This window comes from Oncorhynchus tshawytscha, linkage group LG14 (assembly GCF_018296145.1).
Source record: "Oncorhynchus tshawytscha isolate Ot180627B linkage group LG14, Otsh_v2.0, whole genome shotgun sequence".
NCBI lineage: Eukaryota > Metazoa > Chordata > Actinopteri > Salmoniformes > Salmonidae > Oncorhynchus > Oncorhynchus tshawytscha.
The window spans coordinates 34,089,481-34,111,155 of NC_056442.1; the positions used below are offsets into that span (position 1 = coordinate 34,089,481).

The 21,675-nt window shown below is 42.1% G+C and overlaps 2 protein-coding genes across 5 annotated transcripts; one reads left to right on the forward strand and one right to left on the reverse strand.

Annotated features, from left to right (window-relative positions):
* The first annotated feature begins 428 nt into the window (after window positions 1–428).
* On the forward strand, window positions 429–8,769 carry zgc:174895 (uncharacterized protein LOC100126024 homolog). 3 transcript variants are annotated; one of them, XM_024445795.2, is made up of 6 exons: window positions 429–488; window positions 1,090–1,234; window positions 6,823–6,916; window positions 7,379–7,525; window positions 8,147–8,242; window positions 8,417–8,769. In XM_024445795.2, the coding sequence occupies exons 3-6, from the start codon at window positions 6,886–6,888 to the stop codon at window positions 8,509–8,511; spliced, it is 369 nt and encodes a 122-aa protein (XP_024301563.1). In that variant the 5' UTR covers window positions 429–488; window positions 1,090–1,234; window positions 6,823–6,885; the 3' UTR covers window positions 8,512–8,769. The 3 variants fall into 3 exon arrangements, with proteins under 3 accessions (XP_024301563.1, XP_024301565.1, XP_024301564.1); XM_024445797.2 differs by having other exon boundaries at window positions 1,090–1,176; XM_024445796.2 differs by lacking the exon at window positions 429–488 and having other exon boundaries at window positions 858–1,234.
* Window positions 8,770–12,297: 3,528 nt separating this feature from the next.
* LOC112267082 (ras-related protein Rab-34) lies at window positions 12,298–20,849 on the reverse strand. 2 transcript variants are annotated; one of them, XM_024445145.2, is made up of 11 exons: window positions 20,289–20,849; window positions 19,487–19,590; window positions 16,706–16,797; window positions 16,496–16,564; window positions 16,213–16,314; window positions 16,058–16,122; window positions 15,872–15,923; window positions 15,681–15,762; window positions 15,188–15,278; window positions 14,919–15,026; window positions 12,298–13,172 (listed from the first exon to the last, which is right to left on the reverse strand). In XM_024445145.2, exons 1-11 carry the CDS (start codon window positions 20,383–20,385, stop codon window positions 13,105–13,107), a joined length of 930 nt encoding a protein of 309 aa, XP_024300913.1. In that variant the 5' UTR covers window positions 20,386–20,849; the 3' UTR covers window positions 12,298–13,104. The 2 variants fall into 2 exon arrangements, with proteins under 2 accessions (XP_024300913.1, XP_024300914.1); XM_024445146.2 differs by having other exon boundaries at window positions 16,496–16,561; window positions 20,289–20,847.
* Window positions 20,850–21,675: the final 826 nt, after the last annotated feature.

The window sequence follows — 21,675 nt, forward strand, 5'->3', positions numbered from 1 at the left end:
CCATTGTTAGAGCGTACACATGAGTATCTGGTCAATATAACAGACAATCTGTGTGCAAGATAAACACAGCATTCCATTGGAAATAATTGTACTTCAGGTGTATCAAAACACAATGACGTTGTCGGTCTGATCGAGGCATCACCCTCTGAGTTTTGACAGCAACACATAACAACGTAGGACCCTCCAAGCGAGTTGGTAAGGGAGAGGGGCTGGTTTGGGATCATAGAGATAGATAGAGGACTCATCTTTATATCTGTGCTATTATAGCATCTGTGACAGCATGGGCAGAGCCACAACCCATAGGAATCCCCACCCAGTTGACTATTTTGATTACTTTAAAATGGTGGAAGTATGGTGGAAGCCAATGGCGCTTCCCGTGCCAAAACTGCCTTTTGGCCACTAAAGGCTTCTATCATTATCTATGTTTGGGATTCACCAAAGTTATTTGTATGCACAGTATCTTCACACATCCACCACAAGACAGCGTTGTAAGTCTATTTAAATATTCATGATTAAAGCTGTTTGATACATTTGTTAACTTTTAACAACATTATAGCATTAGAACTATTGCATAATTTTTGTATTTTGTTTTATCATTTAAAACAGCAAACTTTCAAATATCTTAGCCATATTTTAGAGTAATCTTCTGTGCTAATTGAGCTGAATACACCATATTATTGCAATAAAGATTATATTTTCATTTTAACCAATCTTATTAACTTTTGCTCCAATTGTGTATTTAAATTAACTAAAGACACTACATGTGATTTTTGATTCTGCAAACTGAAATGTGTCTTGACATTGATTTAAACTGGATTATGACTTTTCATTCAGGTTGCATTACTTAAAAAATATATATATTAGAAATGTTGCAATAACAATATCAGGGTCTAGCGCTAATGATAATGAGTAGAGCTCTGTAAGGCCTCAATGTTAGTATGTACTCTGTGGCATGGTCTACACATTGGCACACTCCCTGGAACCTGATATGGGTTGCCAGGTCAGCAGACAGATTCACAGCCCAGGCTCCTCTGCCTCTTTAACTGTGTGGACTGTTACTACAAATGGACGCTTTGGCTGTTCCAACAGACAGGGGGAAAGGCTGGTACATTTCCCTAATGGCACCAAACACCAGAGGACCAACTTTTGCCTGGTTGGACCCATCAAGACTCTACTGTAATTCCCAGGTTCTAGTGATATACCTTTAATTTCTTGGTCCATTTATCCAAAGAAGGTGAGAGTGAGTGTTGAGTGGCTTATAGCAGTTGTATTTCACATTTCTGGGTCAACACATTCTTGGGATGTATTCCCCAGGAGAGTACTTTTGCCTTTCAAGAGGGATTAAAAGATGATGTGGTAACTGAACAATACAGTGGGTATCCTAAGTATTCACCTTGGATTTCTTCACATTTCATTGTGTTACCAAGTGGGATTTAAGATGGATTTGTCCTTTTTTTTGTCAACGATCTAGCCAAAACATTCTGTCATATCAAAGTGGAAGAAATATTTGAACATTTTATAAAGATTAATGAAAAATATAACACTAATACTGTATACCTTGATTAGATAAGTATTAACCCCCCTGAGTCAATACATGTTAGAAACCTTGTTGGTAGTGATTACAGACGCAAGTCTTCTTTGCACACCTGGATTGTGCAACTCATTATTATTTTAAAAATTCTAGCTCTGTCAAGGTGTTGCGGATCATGGCTAGACAGCAATTTTCACGTCTTGCCATAGATTTTCAATTAGATTTAAATCACAACTGTAACTTGGACACTCAGGAACACTGTCTTCTTGGTAAGCAACTCCAGTGTAGATTTGGCCTTGTGTTGTAATTTATTGTCCTGCTGGAAGGTAAATTCCTCTCCCAGAGTCTGGTATAAAGCAGACTGAAGCAGGTTTTCCTCTAGGATTTTGCCTGTGCTTAGCTCCATCCTGTTTCTTTTTACCCTGAACAACTAGCCAGTCCTTGCTGATTTCAAGCATACCCATACCATGATGCAGCCAATGCCATGCTTGAACATAAGGAGGCAGTTACTCAGTGATGTGTTGCGTTTGCCACGAACATAAGGCTTTGCATTTAGGCCAAAAAGTGTATTCATTTTCCGTGTTTTTTGAAGTATTACTTTAGTGCCTTGTTGCATATGCACAGGATGTACATTGTTGAATATTTTTATTCTGTACATTTGTATTCTTATTTTTAACTCTGTAATTTAGGTCATTATTGTGGAGTCACTACAATGTTGTTGTTGATCTATCCTCAGTTTTCTCCCATCACAGCCATTGAACTTTATAACTGTTTTAAAATTACCAATGACCTCATAGTGACATCCCTGAGCATTTTTCTTTCCTGTCCTGCAGCTTAGTTCAGAATGACGACTGTATTTTTGATGTCTGGATGGTTTAATACATAAATCAACAGCATAATTATTAACTTGACCACGCTTAAAGATATATTCAATGTATGATTTGTTATTGTTAACCATCCACCAAGCACTGCCTTTCTTTATGAGGCTTTAGAAAAGCTCCCTGGTCTTTGTAGTTGAATCTGTGCTTGAAATGCAATACTTCACTGAGGAACCTTACAGATTAAATGTATGGGGGGCATAGGAAGGGGTAGCCATTCATAAATCATGTCAACCCCTATTATTTCACATCCCGAGTAGCGCAGCGGTCTAAGGCACCGTGCTTGAGGCATCACTACAGACCCGGGTTTGATCCCAGGCTGTGTCATAGCCGACCATGACCGGGAGACCCATGAGGCGGCGCATAATTGGCCCAGCATCATCCGGGTTAGGGGAGGGTTTGGCCGGCTGAGATTTTCCTTGTCCCATCCCACTCTAGCGACTCCTTGTGGCGGGCCGGGAGCCAGCAAGCTGATTTCGGTCACCAGCTGGAAGGTGTTTCCTCTGAGACATTGGTCCGGCTGGTGTCTGGGTTAAGCAAGCATTGTGTCAAGAGGCAGTGTGGCTTGGTACTGTAGGGTCATGTTTCAGAGGACACATGGCCCTCGACCTTCGCCTCTCCGGAGTCCATAGTGGTGTTGCAGCGATGGGACAAGATGGTAACAACCAATTGATATCATAAAATTGAGGAGCAAAAGGGGTAAAAGTTTTTAAAAAAAGGTTTTGTTATATATACTGGAAGAAAACCTGATGGAGTCTGCAAAAGACCTGAGACTGGGACGGAGATTTGTCTTCCAACAAGACAATGATCCAAAACATAAAGCAAAATCTACAATGGAATGGTTCAAAAATAAACATATCCAGGTGTTAGAATGGCCAAGTCAAAGTCCAGACCTGAATCCAATCGAGAATCTGTGGAAAGAACTGAAAACTGCTGTTCACAAATGCTCTCCATCCAACCTCACTGAGCTCGAGCTGTTTTGCAAGGAGGAATGGGAAAAAATGTCAGTCTCTCGATGTGCAAAACTGATAGAGACATACCCCAAGCGACTTACAGCTGTAAAGTATTAACTTAAGGGGGCTGAATAATTTTGCACGCCCAATTTTTCAGTTTTTGATTTGTTAAAAAAGTTTGAAATATCCAATAAATGTCGTTCCACTTCATGATTGTGTCCCACTTGTTGTTGATTCTTCACAAAAAAATACAGTTTTATATCTTTATGTTTGAAGCCTGAAATGTGGCAAAAGGTCGCAAAGTTCAAGGGGGCCGAATACTTTCGCAAGGCACTGTACATATGAGATGAGTAATGTAGGGTATGTAAACATTATATTATGTGGCATTGTTTAAAGTGGCTAGTGATACATTTTTTACATCAATTACCATCAATTTCCATTATTAAAGTGGTTGGAGTTGAGTCAGTATGTTGGCAGCAGCCATTCAATGTTAGTGGTGTCTGTTTAACAGTCTGATGGCCTTGAGATAGAAGCTGTTTTTCAGTCTCTAGGTCCCTGCTGTGATGCACCTGTACTGACCTCGCCTTCTGGATGATAGCGGGGTAAACAGGTAGTGGCTCGGGTGGTTGTTGTCCTTGATGATCTTTATGGCCTTCCTGTGACATCGGGTGGTGTAGGTGTCCTGGAGGGCAGGTAGTTTGCCCTCGGTGATGCGTTGTGCAGACCTCACTACCCTCTGGAGAGCCTTACGGTTGTGGGCGGAGCAGTTGCCGTACCAGGCGGTGATACAGCACGACAGGATGCTCTCGATTGTGCATCTGTAGAAGTTTGTGAGTGCTTTTGGTGACAAGCCATGCAGTCGTGCGTGAACAGGGAGTACAGGAGAGGGCTCAGAAAGCACCCTTGTGGGGCCCCAGCATTGAGGATCAGCGGGGTGGAGATGTTGTTACCTACCCTCACCACCTGGGGGCGGCCCGTCAGGAAGTCCAGTACCCAGTTGTACAGGGCGGGGTCGAGACCCAGGGCCTCGAGCTTGATGACGAATTTGGAGGGTACTATGGTGTTAAATGCTGAGCTGTAGTCGATGAACAGCATTCTCACATAGGTATTCCTCTGGTCCAGATGGGTTAGGGCAGTGTGCAGTGTGGTTGCGATTGCGTCGTCTGTGGACCTATTGGGGCGGTAAGCAAGTTGGTGGGTCTAGGGTGTCAGGTAGGGTGGAGGTGATATGGTCCTTGACTAGTCTCTCAAAGCACTTCATGATGACGGAAGTGAGTGCTACGGAGTGGTAGTCATTTAGCTCAGTTACCTTAGCTTTCTTGGGAACAGGATTAATGGTGGCCCTCTTGAAGCATGTAGGAACAGCAGACTGGGATAAGGATTGATTGAATATGTCCGTAAACACACCAGCCAGCTGGTCTGCGCATGCTCTGAGGACGCGGCTGGTGATGCCGTCTGGGCCTGCAGCCTTGCAAGGGTTAACACGTTTAAACGTTTTACTAATGTTGGCTGCAGTGAAGGAGAGTCCGCAGGTTTTGGTAGCGGCTGTGTCAGTGGCACTGTATTGTCCTCAAAGCGAGCAAAAAAAGTTATTTAGTCTGTCTGGGAGCAAGACATCCTGGTCCGCGACGGGGCTGGTTTTCTTTTTGTAATCCGTGATTGACCCTGCCACATACCTCTTGTGTATGAGCCGTTGAATTGCGACTCTACTTGGTCTCTATACTGACGCTTAGCTTGTTTGATTGCCTTGCGGAGGGAAAAGCTACACTGTTTGTATTCGGTCATGTTTCTGGTCACCTTGCCCTGGTTAAAAGCAGTGGTTCGCGCTTTCAGTTTTTCGCGAATGCTGCCATCAATCCACGGTTTCTGGTTTGGGAATGTTTTAATCGTTGCTGTGGGTATAACATCGTCAATGCACTTTCTAATGAACTCGCTCACCGAATCAGCGTATTCGTCAATGTTGTTGTTGGACGCAATGCGGAACATATCCCAGTCCACGTGATCGAAGCAGTCTTGAAGCGTGGAATCAGATTGGTTGGACCAGCGTTGAACAGACCTGAGCGCGGGAGCTTCTTGTTTTAGTCTCTGTCTGTAGGCTGTCGTGGTCAGCTTTTCCAAAAGGAGGGCAGGGGAGGGCCTTATATGCGTGTGGAAGTTAGAATAACAATGATCCAGGGTTTTACCAGCCCTGGTTGCGCAATCGATATGCTGATAGAATTTAGAATTTTCAGATTAGCCTTGTTAAAATCCCCAGCTACAATGAATGCAGCCTTAGGATATGTGGTTTCCAGTTTACATAGAGTCAAATAAAGTTTGTTCAGGGCCATCGATGTGTCTGCTTGGGGGGGAATATATACGGCTGTGATTATAATCGAAGAGAATTCCCTTGGTAGATAATGTGGTCGACATTTGATTGTGAGGAATTCTAAGTCAGGTGAACAGAAGGACTTGAGTTCCTGTATGTTTTTTATGATCACACCACGTCTCGTTAATCATAAGGCATACCCCCCCACCCCTCTTCTTACCAAAAAGATACTTGTTTCTGTCGGCGCGATGCGTGAAGAAACCAGCTGGCTGCACCGACTCCGATAGAGTCTCTTGAGTGAGCTATGTTTCTGTGAAGCAAAGAACATTACAGTCTCTGATGTCTTTCTGGAAGGCAAACCTTGCTCGGATTTCATCTACCTTGTTGTCAAGAGACTGGACATTGACGAGTAGTATGATCGGGAGTGGTGCGCGATGTACCTGTCTCCAGAGCCTGACCAGAAGACCGCTTCGTCTGCCCCTTTTACGACGTCGTTGTTTTGGGTCGCCGGCTGGGATCCGATCCATTGTCCTGGGTGGAAGGCAGAACACAGGATCCGCTTCGGGAAAGTCATATTCCTGGTCGTAATGATGGTGAGTTGACGTTGCTCTTATATTCAGTAGTTCCTCCCGGCTGTATGTAATGAAACCTAAGATTACCTGGGGTACAAATGTAAGATATAACACGTAAAAAGAAAAATTTCCTAGGAACGCGAAGCGAGGCGGCCATCTCTGTCAGCGCCGGAAATATCATATTGTATCATACTGTACCGGGCCTGCCCCCCCTCCTCCCCCCCAACCTAATAAACTGACCGGTGAGTGCATTTTAATTATTTATTTTATTATTAATTAGTAAAAATGTATAGAATTTTCTTTTCAATTTGACATTATGGAGTATGTTGTGTAGATCAATGAGAAAAATGCCAATTAAATCTATTTCAATCCCACTTTGTAAAGGAAACAAAATACGAAGAAATCCAAGGGGGGTGAATACTTATGATACCCACTGTACAATTTATAACTATAACAAATTTCCCCTGCAGTATGCAAAATGTGTATTTTGTCCAGTGCATATACGTAATGATACTGTAAGGGAACCCATAGCAGTCCGGGTGGTCCATCTGGTTCATTCTGGTTTATTTTGTCTCTAATCCAGGCTCTGTCAGATTGTGTGAAGGACCTTCTCTATCCATTCCAGAAGGAGGCCATTGACCTGGTAATGGGTATAGATGCAATGGGATTCATCCTCGGTAAACAACCAGTCAATAATGTTTTAGGAAAACACACAATCTCAACCAATCTGCTCATGTGTTGTTGCTGAAGTGTGGCTCTATGCTACTTACTTGATACTCATTTTATTTCATATCCAGCAAGCTCCACTGAAAGGGCAGGAAACCTAACCCCCTTGGCAATGATACTTAATTTAGGGGTAGTACACATAGGTCCTGCTTGGAGAATTGCATCACCAAGGACACACTAAGAATGCGATATCACACCATGCAATTCAAAATAAAAGCCTTGCTAAATCAATCACAGTATGTGTGAAATGGATCTGTATGGATTGATCTATATGGAATGCTGCTGTCACTTCAATCACTTCAATTTCTTCTGAGAGAAAATTGATTGGTGAAATGAACTCACAATCTCATCAAAACAATAACAGTGTCTCTGTGCTGTTTCTAAGATGTCAATTTTATCTTGGTGGTTTTCAGGATCGGCTGTGGCCACCACCCTTGGAAAGGGCTTTCTGGCTATCTGCAAAGCAGGACACCTGTGCATACAAACCCAGAGCCAAGAGTACAGTGACTACTCAGACAGAGAGAAGATGGTGGCGGTTCGCCTGGATGTGTTAAGGCCAGGTGAGTCACCATCACAGTCTGACAGGATAGCTTTCATTGGTGAATAAGTCACAATTTTGAGTCTATGGCCAATGAACGGACACCACTCGTCTAAGGTTTCAAGAGTCCTGCCTTGTTTGTAGAATCTTGAGGTGAAGGATAAAGAGACATACTCATTAACATGAATGTAGCAATGGACAACATACAGTGTGATAGACAAGCTCAATGAACCCACAAGCAAAGAGGCAGTATGGCCTGTTTTGGCTCTGACTTTGTATTTGTTTCAATGAATGCAACCATGGCCTCATTCCCTCCAGACATAACCACTCTTATTTCCTGTGACATAATGCCCTCTAGTGTTGGTGCAGGAACCGAGGGCCCTATTCTGTATAGCAAATATTTAAGGAAACATTTGCCCTTCAAGGTGATTCTCTGAATGTGTTTTGTACTGTATCTCAGTAGGACTGCCAGTGTGCATACTGTGAGTTAGGAGTTTGAATAGAAATGTGGTGTAGATCCCAAATGGCACCCTATTCCCTTATTTTGACCAGTGCCCATAGAGCTAGGAATGCACTATGTAGGGAATAGGGTGCCATTTGGGACACAACCACAACCACTAGTTGGTCTGTCTCTGTGCTTCAGGGCTCCAGGTGCTGATAGTGGACCAGTGGATAGAGACCGGAGGAACCATGAAGGCTGCTATCAAACTGGTGGAGCGACAGGGAGCGACTGTTGTAGGTCAGTGTGTAATCACAGTGCCAGACAATGTGTCTCATTGTAGGTAGGCTAGACTTGATTTAACTTGTTGTATCACTGAGAAGTGCAAAAAATATATACTTTAATCACAACGGTATACTTTAAAGTTTTCTTCTACCTTAATTATTATCAAGTAAAAGTAATGCATATTTGCAGGTGTTGCTGCTGTGGCCATTGAGAACAGCGAGGGAGTGACCAGTCCCATGATCGCCAAAGTAAGCACGGGGAGTTGGCTCAGGTCTCCAACCTGACTCTGCCACACTTCCCGTGTGCCCCCCAAATTTTGGGGGGGGCGGCTGCCTCTCGGGCTTCCTTGCCAGCCGTGTTCCCTCGTATCGCCGGTTCCCTTTTCCTGCTGCCTCCGCTCTCCTGGCTGTTCCCATGGGAGGCGATCCCTTCCAGCCAGGATCTCCTCACATGTGTATGATCCCTTGCCGTCTAGAATGTCCTCCCATGTCCAGTCCTCTTTTCCACGCTGCTTGGTCCTTTGGTGGTGGGTAGTTCTGTAACGGCCGTTGGTGGAAGAAGGTGAGGACCAAGGTGCAGCGTGGTACATGTTCATCTTTTATTAGTTGAACTGAACACTGAATAGCAAACCAACAAAGAGAACAACCGAAACAGTTCTGTCTGGTGCAGACACAAAAACAGAAAGCAACTACCCACAAAAACCCAGTGGGAAAAAGCTACCTAACTATGGTTCTCAATCAGAGACAACGATAAGACAGCTGCCTCTGATTGAGAACCACACCCGGCCAAACACACAGAAATAGAAACACATAGAAAAAGAACATAGAATTCCCACCCCAACTCACGCCCTGACCAAACCAAAATAGAGACATAAAAAGGATCTCTAAGGTCAGGGCGTGATAGTTTGTTAGGATTAAAAAAAAAAAATGTAATGTAAGCATAGCCCATTACATTACCTCAGTCTTCTGAAAACCTAACCCTGGGATTAAAAAAATTACCCAAAATGTAATGCCAAATATGTACAGAATGGCCTTCCAGGAGGTGTTGACTGTTTCTAAATAGTCCAGTCTCAGTCCTGACTTAAATCTGTTTAAAGAAAAACAAGACAATGTTTGAATATTGCTGTCCATCAATGATTCCCAACCAAATTTACTGAGCTTGAGCAGTTTTGACAAAAAACAATGGATATACAGTATGTAACCCTAAGAGTTGTGTAAGGTTGGTAGAATCTTATTAAAAATGATTTACATCTGTAATAGCTGCCAAAGGTGCTCCCATCAAGTACACTCAGCAACAACAAAAAAACGTCCCTTTTCAGGAGCATGTCTTTCGGAAAAATCTAAATAACTTCACAGATCTTCATTGTAAATGGTTTAAACACTGTTTCCCATGTTCAATGAACCATAAACAATTAATGAACATGCACCTGTGGAACGGTCGCTAAGACTGAGGGCTTGTAGGCCTGTTGTAAGTCAGGTCCTCACCAGACATCAGCGGCAACAACGTCACCTATAGGCACGAACCCACCATCGCTGGACCAGACAGGACTGGCAAAAAGTGCTCTTCACTGATGAGTCACGGTTTTGTCTCACCAGGGGTGATGGTCGGATTCACATTTATCGTCGAAGGAATGAGCGTTACACCGAGGCCTGTACTCTGGAGAGGGATCGATTTAGAGGTGGAGGGTCCGTCATGGTCTGGGGCAGTGTGTCACAGCATCATCGGACTGAGCTTGTTGTCAGCATGACAATGCCATCAGCCATACTGCTCATTCTGCGTGTCATTTCCTACAAGACAGGAATGTCAGTGTTCTGCTATGGCCAGCAAAGAGCCCAGATCTCAATCCCATTGAGCACGTCTGGGACCTATTGGATCGGAGTGTGAGGACTAGGGGCATTCCCCCAAGAAATGTCCAGGAACTTGCAGGTGCCTTGGTAGAAAAGTAGGGTAACATCTCACAGCAAGAACTGGCAAATCTGGTGCAGTCCATTAGGATGAAATGCACTGCAGTACTTAATGCAGCTGGTGGCCACACCAGATACTGACTGTTACTTTGAGTTTGACCCCCCCTTTTTTCAGGGACACATTATTCAATTTATGTTAGTCACATGTCTGTGGAACTTGTTCAGTTTACGTCTCAGTTGTTGAATCTTATGTTCAAACAAATATTTACACGTTACGTTTGCTGAAAATAAACGCAGTTGACAGTGAGAGGACATTTCCTTTTTTGCTGAGTTTATTAACATACAGTATGCAATCAATGCAGATTTGACACCAATGCTCCTTATAGGACACATCACTGCACTCTAAACTCCTGTAAACTGGTCATCTCTGTATACCCGTCGCAAGACCACTGGTTGATGCTTATTTAGAAATCCCTCTTAGGCCTCACTCCCCCCTATCTGTGACATCTACTGCAGCCCTCTTCCTCCACATACAACACCCATTCTGTCAGTCACATTCTGTTACAGGTGTAATGAGTATGATGGGAGACAGAGTGCTGGTTTCAAGCGCAGGGCACAGCAGGTGTTTGTTTAATAAAGGACGACACGAGAAGGCAGGTACCATGATCCAGGGAAGGTCAAACACAGGGAATCCAAAAAGGTAACAGTACAGGCCATGGGGAAAGGCTAATAACATAGTCCGGGAGATCAGGCAAGAGGTTGATGACAGGAAATCTGATAGGCAAAAGTATAGGCAGGGAATAGGCAAAAACGTTGTTAGTGAGGACAGCCAAAAACTACGAGACACGGGAGGACTAATAAACATCACTCCGACTAGACTGTGGACAAAATCAAACAATATCTCACAATGATGGGGTGCAATGAACTAAACTAAATAGTGTGTGTAAATGACATACAGGTGTGTGAACAGGTGATTAGAATTCAGGTGATTGGGATCTGGATAGTGAGGTGCGTTCAGGGGATCTATGTGTTTGACAGTGTGAGCTGAAAAGTGAGCTGTGTTCATAGGATCTATGTGTTTGAGAGTGTGAGATGGAAGCAGACATTATAAAAGGTCCCCAAAGAACACACATCCCTGGGTCGCTCCTCTTTTCAGTTCACTGCAGCTCGTGACTGGATCAAGCTACAAACACTCAAACTGGACAGTTTTATCTCAATCTCTTTATTTAAAGACTCAATCATGGACACTCTTACTGACAGTTTTAGCTGCTTTAAGTGATGAATTGTTGTCTCTACCTTCTTGCCCTTTGTGCTGTTGTCTGTGCCCAATAATGTTTGTATCATGTTTTGTGCTGCTGCCATGTGGTGTTGTCATGTGTTGCTGCCTAGCTATGTTGTTGTCTTAGGTCTCTCTATATGTGGTGTTGTGTGTTTTGTCCTATATATACACTGTATACCTATTTTTCATATATTTTTTTAATCCCAGCCCCTGTAATAAGAATTTGTTATTTTACTGTTATTTAACTAGGCAAGTCAGTTAAGAACAAATTCTTATTTTCAATGACAGCCTAGGAACAGTGGGTTAACTGCCTGTTCAGGGGCAGAACTACAGATTTGTACCTTGTCAGCTCAGGGATTTGAACTTGCAATCTTCCGGTTACTAGTCCACCGCTCTAACCACTAGGCTACCATGCCGTTCTTAACTGACTAGCCCAGTTAAATAAAGGTTAAATACAACAACAATCCTAATGTTAGAATGTTGTATTTCTTAGTCATTTATGTGGAGTAGGTCGTGTAGATTGACAGGAAAAAATATTTAATTGAATAAATGTTTTGTATTTGTATTTTAAGGAAGCAAAATGTGAAGATTGTGCAAAGGGTGTGTAGACTTTCACTAGCGACCTTATGTATTATTGTTTCATATTAAGAGGCCCTGGCTAATATGACAAACAGTTATAAAACATAATTGAATTACAGATTAGTGACTCATCCCAGATAGGACTTTTAATAATAACTTTGAATTAGTCTAATTAGAGGTAAACAGCAGTTTGATTTGATACAGAGCAGTGATTTTAAAGCTTATATCTATATTATAGAGCTAAGTGTAGTAGTTTTTGATACACAGTATATCTTTATAGAGTCAAAACTTACATCGGCAATTAAACATATTAGAAAAAAAACGTAAATAATCTTTATTGTCTAAAAGGACAACTAGACATATGTATGCACATTTCACTCTGATTATGATATTCAACTAGAGGGATAGTATAAGATCAGTCATTCAAATATCGCATATAATTCAAAATGAATAATTCTCAGTTATATTATTGTCTCTAACGTAGATGAGGTACATCTGACTAATACACATCTCTCATACTGTATGAACGCCTCTGTGCTGCTAAAAATAGGACTATCCAAACAATGAAATCATACTCCTTAGCTAGCATAATATAACCTCCCAGGATGGAGTCATGAGTTTCCATCTATGCTATAGTTACAAATTGTGCAAAAAACATATACAATGCAAACAACACTAGACAAAACACTGTAAAAACTCTAATAGGCCTAATGGTGGTGTCTTAAAAATATCCATATTAGGTATTTGAAGACGTCCATGATTGTCCATACTCCATAGCCATTTAAGCAGTGACGCGATAATCTGTCAACACTCAAAAACTGGAATTGTACAGTATGGAGTGCAATGACATAGAGGAAATTCTATTCCGAAACAATAGATAGGCAAAAATAAGCCAAACACCACAGGAATCCACATCCAACCAAGGAGCTGTTCTTACTGGGCCCGGAGAAATGATAATCAAATGCCTGTGGAAGCAAAAGTCTCTGTCCCGTCTGCTAGCTCTCACTGCAAATTCCATGTGTCTGGGAGTGGTCCGTGGTTCTCAGTTTCTCTTCTGAGTAAATTATGCTTTTTTGCTTTGGTACCTTTTAACTGTAGTAGTCACGTGTTTGTCTTCATTGACAACAGTTTGACTGTTTCTTCTTTGATGTTGCATACACGTTGTTTGAATTACTGTTAATTTCTGAAACAAACAAATAAACTTGCATGAAAAAAGGCTCTTATGTGTTTCTTATGTTATTCATTCAAGGGCCTGCCTGTAACCTAGTCAGGGTTAACATGGCGAGAGAAGTGGTGTTATTAATGTTACATACAGTGGCTTGCGAAAGTATTCACCCCCTTGGCATTTTTCCTATTTTGTTGCTTTACAACCTGGAATTACAATTTTTTGGGGGGGTTGTATCATTTGATTTACACAACATTCTTACCACTTTGAAGATACTATAAATATGTTTTATTGTGATACAAACAAGAAATAAGACAAAAAAAACAGAAAACTTGAGGTGCATAACTATTCACCTCACCAAAGTCAATACTTTGTAGAGCCACCTTTTGCAGCAATTACAGCTGCAAGTCTATTGGGTATGTCTCTACAAGCTTGGCACCTCTACCCACTGGGATGGGTTTCGCTGGTGTACAGCAATCTTTAAGTCATACCACAGATTCTCAATTGGATTGAGGTCTGGGCTTTGACGAGGCCATTCCAAGACATTTAAATGTTTCCCCTTAAACCACTTGAGTGTTGCTTTAGCAGTATGCTTAGGCTCATTGTCCTGCTGGAAGGTGAACCTCCGTCCCAGTCTCAAATCTCTGGATGACTGAAACAGGTTTCCCTCAAGAATTTCCCTGTATTTAGCGCCCTCCATCATTCCTTTAATTCTGACCAGTTTCCCAGTCCCTGCCGAAGAAAAACATCCCCCACAGCATGATGCTGCCACCACCATGCTTCACTGTGGGAATGATGTTCTCAGGTGATGAGAGGTGTTGGGTTTGAGCCAGACATAGCGTTTTCCTTGACGGCCAAAAAGCTCATTATTAGTCTCATCTGACCAGAGTACCTTTTCCCATATGATTGGGGAGTCTCCCACATGCCTTTTGGCGAACATCAAACGTGTTTGCTTATTTTTTTTCTTTAAGCAATGGCTTTTTTCTGGCCACTCTTTAGTAAAGCCCAGCTCTGTGGAGTGTACGGCTTAAAGTGATCCTATGGACAGATGCTCCAATCTCTGCTGTGGCTTTGCAGCTCCTTCAGGGTTATCTTTGGTCTCTTTGTTGCCTCTCTGATTAATGCCCTCCTTGCCGTGAGTTTTGGTCCGTGAGTTTTGGTGGGCGGCTCTCTCTTGGCAGGTTTGTTGTGGTGTCATATTCTTTCCATTTTTAAATAATGGATTTAATGGTGCTCCGTGGGATGTTCAAAGTTTCTGATATTTTTTTATTACCCAACCCTGATCTGTACTTCTCTACAACTTTGTCCCTGACCTATTTGGAGAGCTCCTTGGTCTTCATAGTGCCGCTTGCTTGGTGGTGCCCCTTGCTTAGTGGTGTTGCAGACTCTTTGGCCTTTCAGAACAGGTGTATATATACTGAGATCATGTGACACTTAGATTGCACACGGGTGGACTTTATTTAACTAATTATGTGACTTCTGAAGGTAATTGGTTGCACCAGATCTTATTTAGAGGCTTCATAGTAAAGGGTGTGAATACATATGCACGCACCACTTTTCCGTTTCTTATTTGAAGTATTTTTATTTCACTTCAACAATTTTGACTGTTTTGTGTATGTCCATTACATGAAATCCAAATAAAAATGTATTTAAATTACAGGTTGTAATGCAACAAAATAGGATAAACACCAAGGGGATGAATACTTTTGCAAGGCACTGTAACGCTTGTTTCTATATTTTAACAGTGTATAGCTGTATACTCACTGATAACGTCCCCAATGTGCCTTGATCCACTCTTCTCTAGCTCTGCCAGAACGTTGGCCTCAAATGCCAATGATGCAATACGGAAGAAAAATTCCCTCACATTTTCCCCTACAACAAAAATAGGAGAAAAACATGAAGTCACATTTGTTCCTTAGATGTTTAAACAATTAGTTTATGATAATTGATAATACCGCCTTACAAACAAGTAGGCTGCATCCTATCATATTGCTACCAATCTCAACATTGATTTGATGTATTAGCCCACCCACCAGTCAATGATGACAAGGCCCAATATTCTGCTTTGATTTCCTCAGCCAGTTCGATGGCATCCTGTTCAATCTGAGAGTACTGAGCAGGAGACTGAGGAAATAGCATAGAGAAGAGGAAAATACAAACCCAATAGAAAAAAACATAATGTACAATAATAATATACAGTATTCCATGCATTTTATACAGAATCTTTTTCAATATCTTAGTATCCAGTATATAGTCTGAACTTTGACTTCTGGAAAAATGCATTCCTGTGGTACGGTGTTTAATAAGACATGGATACTTGATGCCGTTGTCCTTTATCCCAAAAAAATCCAGATTTGACCTTCCCCTAAAGCAACAACATACCACTGGAACAGAGGTGAATACTGGGACAGTGGTTAAGAAGTGGCTAAGTTGTATCTTCATCATGAAGTATGATCTTGAAATGGAGAGACTAAAACGGATCAATTGTGCCTCTGAAGAATGTATATCAAAAGAGTAAACACATACACTTAGGTCTTTCTTTGTGCCCACCAGGAAAAGCTGGACATTGGTAGGATCATTCTCCTTCAAGGCATCTTCAAGCCACTGCCTGTGGATAAACGCAGTGACATTCAGATATGTTAAATAGAGTTTACAGAACACACATGCAGCTGAAATGCACATCCATAGTCATGTCAGGTGATTCTAATGTATTTTACCTTGCATGGCCCAAAGATGCCACATCATTTACATCGAACACAATAACAATAGCTGGAAAACAAAATTAACTTCATTAGTAAACTCAAACCTCATCACATCTGTCCCTAAGAACATGGCAACATGTTTTAGGTCATAATGAATGATGTGGAAACATAAAAACTGTTCAAAAGAGAAACTCCCCTTACTCTGAGCTCCCCTGTAGTATGTGGAAGCAATACACTTGAACCTCTCCTGCCCTGCAGTGTCCCACCTGTAGAGGAGAAAGATATTGGTGAGTGAAGGGATACAGGTTAGCTCTGGGGATTAATACTGTCGAACACACCAGTAGAAAGAGACTCACAACTGTAAGCTGAAAGGCACCCCCAACACTTCAAACCGCTCCATCTCAAAGTCAACACCAATGGTCGCCTTGTAGTTCTTGTCAAATGCATCCTTGCAAAACCTAATGAATAAAGTGTGAAATATTAGGAAAATTGGCTGACAATCTGTACTTACAAACAACCTAGAAAAAATACAACCTACGGTATTCAAGTTTGCTGTACGCTGTGCATTCCATCTGGTTATTGATTCACCAAAACTGCCCAGTTGACTGGTATTACGCATCAGCAGTATCCTTTGCTTACCTATTAATCAGACATGTTTTTCCCACAGCCAGGTCACCAACCACTATGACCTTAGCAATTTTAAACCTACTGGAGGAGAAGGAGACTTTTACAGAGAGACAATCAAAGATCCCAATGAGACACAACATACCACCCTCATCCCCATAATGCCATAAGGTATATATCTAACCTGTATATCTTGAACATGAAAAGGTTTTGTGGCCTACCCACCCTACTGTGCCAGTGCGTTGCTCCTGGCAGGCAGTCTTCACTTTGGAGTTGAACTCATCTTTAGTGTGCACAGCAGCCTTCTTACTGTAAAACTAGATTAGAACATAATGAACACAGCTTTATGAGATTGGTGGCTTGGTAACACTTTACTTGACACCCAGTGTCATAGCACATTATGACATGGCCAAAATCATGTCATAATGTGTCATAACAGCTGACATAACCTGTCATAACACTGTCATGACCCATATATTTACACCTGTTGTGACATATGTTGCATTATTTTATGGCTGGTTATGACACCTACATAAGAGTGTCAAAACTGACATTTATTCAAATTAGTTTTTGCCATGCCAAGACATTTCCTTTCGTTTGAAAGTTTGTTTCTTAAATCCTTAGTTTCGTTGATGTTGTAATGAATTCTTCAGTCATGTTTTTTTCATAATATTTTTAATAACTTGTAGAAAATGCACTTTATGACACTGTCAAGAAGCATTATGACCATCATAATCATATAAGCCAGATAGGCCTATCACGTACTGTACATGCCCTTATGTCAGATATTAGTCTAAAAGTGGGTGTCGGGTCTTGCTCCTGAAATCACCTCCTGTATTCATCCCACTCATCAGCAACAGAACATTGGGGTAGGTGAATGTCTGACATCAACGTGTGCGTAATTACAATGATCATTTAATATGGTCAATTGCGAAAAAACGTATATAACATAAACATACTGTTGACACATAGGCTATGGTGTAATAGAATGTTTGCCTTGTGTGGTAGGTTTTGACACTCTTATGTAGGTGTCATAACCAGCCCTAAAATAACACAATACTTCACAACAGGTCTAAATATTGTCATGATAGTGTTTTGACCATATTATTACAGGTTATGACAAGTTATGTCAGCTCTTATGACATGTTATGACATGGTTATGACCATATTATTACAGGTTATGACAAGTTATGTCAGCTCTTATGACATGACATAGACCTCACTTCCGTCATCATGAAGTGCTTTGAGAGACTAGTCAAGGCCCATATCACCTCCACCCTACCTGACACCCTAGACCCACTCCAATTTGCTTACCGCCCAAATAGGTCCACAGACGATGCAATCTCAACCACACTGCACACTGCCCTAACCCATCTGGATAAGAGGAATACCTATGTAAGAATGCTGTTCATCGACTACAGCTCGGCATTCAACACCATAGTACCCTCCAAGCTCGTCATAAAGCTCGAGACCCTGGGTCTCGACCCCGCCCTGTGCAACTGGGTACTGGACTTCCTGACGGGCCGCCCCCAGGTGGTGAGGGTAGGCAACAACATCTCCACCCCGCTGATCCTCAACACTGGGGCCCCACAAGGGTGCGTTCTGAGCCCTCTCCTGTACTCCCTGTTCACCCACGACTGCGTGGCCACGCACGCCTCCAACTCAATCATCAAGTTTGCGGACGACACAACAGAGGTAGGCTTGATTACCAACAACGACGAGACGGCCTACAGGGAGGAGGTGAGGGCCCTCGGAGTGTGGTGTCAGGAAAATAACCTCACACTCAACGTCAACAAAACTAAGGAGATGATTGTGGACTTCAGGAAACAGCAGAGGGAACACCCCCCTATCCACATCGATGGAACAGTAGTGGAGAGGGTAGCAAGTTTTAAGTTCCTCGGCATACACATCACAGACAAACTGAATTGGTCCACTCACACAGACAGCATCGTGAAGAAGGCGCAGCAGCGCCTCTTCAACCTCAGGAGGCTGAAGAAATTCGGCTTGTCACCAAAAGCACTCACAAACTTCTACAGATGCACAATCGAGAGCATCCTGGCGGGCTGTATCACCGCCTGGTACGGCAACTGCTCCGCCCACAACCGTAAGGCTCTCCAGAGGGTAGTGAGGTCTGCACAACGCATCACCGGGGGCAAACTACCTGCCCTCCAGGACACCTACACCACCCGATGTTACAGGAAGGCCATAAAGATCATCAAGGACAACAACCACCCGAGCCACTGCCTGTTCACCCCGCTATCATCCAGAAGGCGAGGTCAGTACAGGTGCATCAAAGCTGGGACCGAGAGACTGAAAAACAGCTTCTATCTCAAGGCCATCAGACTGTTAAACAGCCACCACTAACATTGAGTGGCTGCTGCCAACACACTGACACTGACTCAACTCCAGCCACTTTAATGATGTAAAATGATGTCAAATATATCACTAGCCACTTTAAACAATGCTACCTTATATAATGTTACATACCCTACATTATTCATCTCATATGCATACGTATATACTGTACTCTATATCATCTACTGCATCCTTATGTAATACATGTATCACTAGCCACTTTAACTATGCCACTTTGTTTACATACTCATCTCATATGTATATACTGTACTCGATACCATCTACTGTATCTTGCCTATGCTGCTCTGTACCATCACTCATTCATATATCTTTATGTACATATTCTTTATCCCCTTACACTGTGTATAAGACAGTAGTTTTGGAATTGTTAGTTAGATTACTTGTTGGTTATTACTGCATTGTCGGAACTAGAAGCACAAGCATTTCGCTACACTCGCATTAACATCTGCTAACCATGTGTATGTGACAAATAAAATTTGATTTGATTTGATGTTATGACATGGTTATGACCATGTCATTAACGTGTTATGACGCTGAGTGTCAAGTAAAGTGTTACCGGTGGCTTTGCAAGCTCAGACAAGTTTAACACATTCAAATTATTGTTTTACTGATAGCATGTAAGATGCTTACCTGAGGAAGCTGGGCAATGATGCGGTCCCTTCGAACAGGAGGCAGCACACTCATGGATGGCACCCGGACAGACATTAGGCCAAGATAACAGTGATCAGAGAGACCTACAGGGTAAAAAATAAATAAAGGGAGAGAGAGATTTAGGTTTTATTAACATGAAAATTATGAGCAAGAGTAGCCTATGCCACGTGGTATGGCAAGCCACTACATGATTTGCCTATGAGTCAGTCAGTAGCCAGTAACTCCTACATTCTGGAGATGATCCACTAATCTCTATTTTAATCCTATTGTTCTGTGCACAAAGACAAATATTGACTGGAAGCTGTTTACAACAATATAGCTAATTCATATTGAACCGAGAATAGATTGTAAAAAATAGTCTTGCTGCTTTTTTATAATTGTAATCATGCTCTCCAAGAACCAAAACACGGGGACACATTGAAACATGACCTTCCAAGATGGTTAAACAAAACCGAAGTTTTGTCTACAAAGGCTAAATAAAAAAGCTGCTAACTGCAACAGAGTCCAAACGGGGATGTCACTGGACTTACATACCTTGTAACGGGACGGGATGGAGTTCTTTCGTCACGGAGCAGTAACCGTTTTTCAGTCAATAAAAACAATGCTTTGACTTTTAGTCTGGTTTCTAGATTTGAGGATTTCACATAAATGAACCCCAATCTTTCCAAAACACTCACCGTATTTGCTTACACCAAATAGACTCGATCTACGGAAGTGAGTGGGGAAAAACGTAGTCTGCAAATGATTTCGTTTTTTAGGCGGACCACTGACTCTGACTCACCTCCAGGTTCTAGTTGGAATTTGGGAAGTATGTTCAGCGCGGGTCGAGTCCCCCTGGCGGCAGATATCTTTGGACACAGTGTAGCACAAACAGGCATTTTTTTTGCAATATTGTTTATTATACAGAATCATGTAGGCTACAATCCAACATTAAAGTCATTGGCACCCTACTCCGATGATAGAACGCTGGGTTTTCTGACCTTTGATAATTACTGTAGACCTACGTTGCTTTGCCACTTTTTCTATATTCTATGCTCATCGACACTTCCTGTCTCGTGGATACAGGGAGGTGACTGTTGTCTTACCAGTAGTAGCCAATGGAAAATTACAATTAGGCAGGATTTTAACTCAAAATCTTGCAAAATACAGTACATTTAGTTTTGAAGCTTCATTTCTGGAGGTGGTCTATTCGTCTTGCATTTGCACCAGCATTCATAAACTATTTAGTTCAGCCTTTCTTAAAGTGGGTCGCGACGAGTGCGAGTAAATGTATAATTATTTCATTCATTATTGGAATTGATTTAGCCAAGTGCATCTGCGCTCTCTGTTCGGTGCGCTCTGTGCTTAATCTTAAACAGGAGGTCTTTGCTCAGTTTGGCAGCTGCGCGAGTGTGCTTCGCGGTTTACCGGATCTTTTTCTCTGCCTTATTCTTGAAGATCACTCCGCGACACACACGATGCAGCGCTGTGGGTCAGCAGCAGATGATAAACTGGGAGTTATTTCAAAACGGCATGACGTAAATTCACGTAAGCCTTGGTCCGTACAATTGCCCTTATTTTAGCGCCCCAAAAACGTAATACTTCCAGATCAACTGTAATGTCAATACCATTGTAAAGCACAATTTCTCCCCTTTCCAACAGAATCAATTACATGACCTAAACGCTGCCCGTTTCTGCATAATTCAAGCAGGCAATGAGCCCGTCGGGTCTTTTTTTAAATGGTGGGTGGGGAAGCGAAACTAATGCGTGATAGTGAAAAGGAGAGGTTGTGTGGGAAAATTGCATTTTTTCCACTGATCTGTCCAACTTATCACCTTATCGCCTCTAAAATGTAAATATAACACTATAAAGAGTTTATATAATGTGTCATTACATACCTATTTGAATGTTTGTGTCAAATTTGAATCAGGTTTTTAGGGCGGTGCTAAAGTGATCTTCGAAGTAAACAGCGGCTTTGAGAATGATGATCGCATGCAATGATGACGAAAAAAATTACTAGATATCCCCCTTACCCCCTTCACTGTCCATTTCTTGTTTTTAAAGGATGATAGAAGTGCTACACCTGGTGGAGAGAGGCTGTAAGACAGAATTAGTTGCCTTATGCGTGCTGTACCTTACGACATGAGACGTCAAGATGTAACGGAGGGTCCGTTTTTTCAACTTTTCTC

What these genes read in the sequence shown, in the direction of transcription:
- zgc:174895 (XM_024445795.2), top strand. Translation starts at nt 6,886, where the DNA reads ATGGGTATAGATGCAATGGGATTCATCCTCG. An exon ending in TGCAATGGGATTCATCCTCG is followed by an intron (nt 6,917 to 7,378) that starts GTAAACAACCAG and finishes GGTGGTTTTCAG; the next exon opens with GATCGGCTGTGGCCACCACC. An exon ending in CCTGGATGTGTTAAGGCCAG is followed by an intron (nt 7,526 to 8,146) that starts GTGAGTCACCAT and finishes TCTGTGCTTCAG; the next exon opens with GGCTCCAGGTGCTGATAGTG.
- LOC112267082 (XM_024445145.2), bottom strand. Translation starts at nt 20,385, where the DNA reads ATGCCTGTTTGTGCTACACTGTGTCCAAAGATATCTGCCGCCAGGGGG. An exon ending in GCACAAAGAAAGACCTAAGT is followed by an intron (nt 15,279 to 15,680) that starts GTATGTGTTTAC and finishes CTATTTCCTCAG; the next exon opens with TCTCCTGCTCAGTACTCTCA. An exon ending in GGCCTTGTCATCATTGACTG is followed by an intron (nt 15,027 to 15,187) that starts GTGGGTGGGCTA and finishes TTTTTGTTGTAG; the next exon opens with GGGAAAATGTGAGGGAATTT.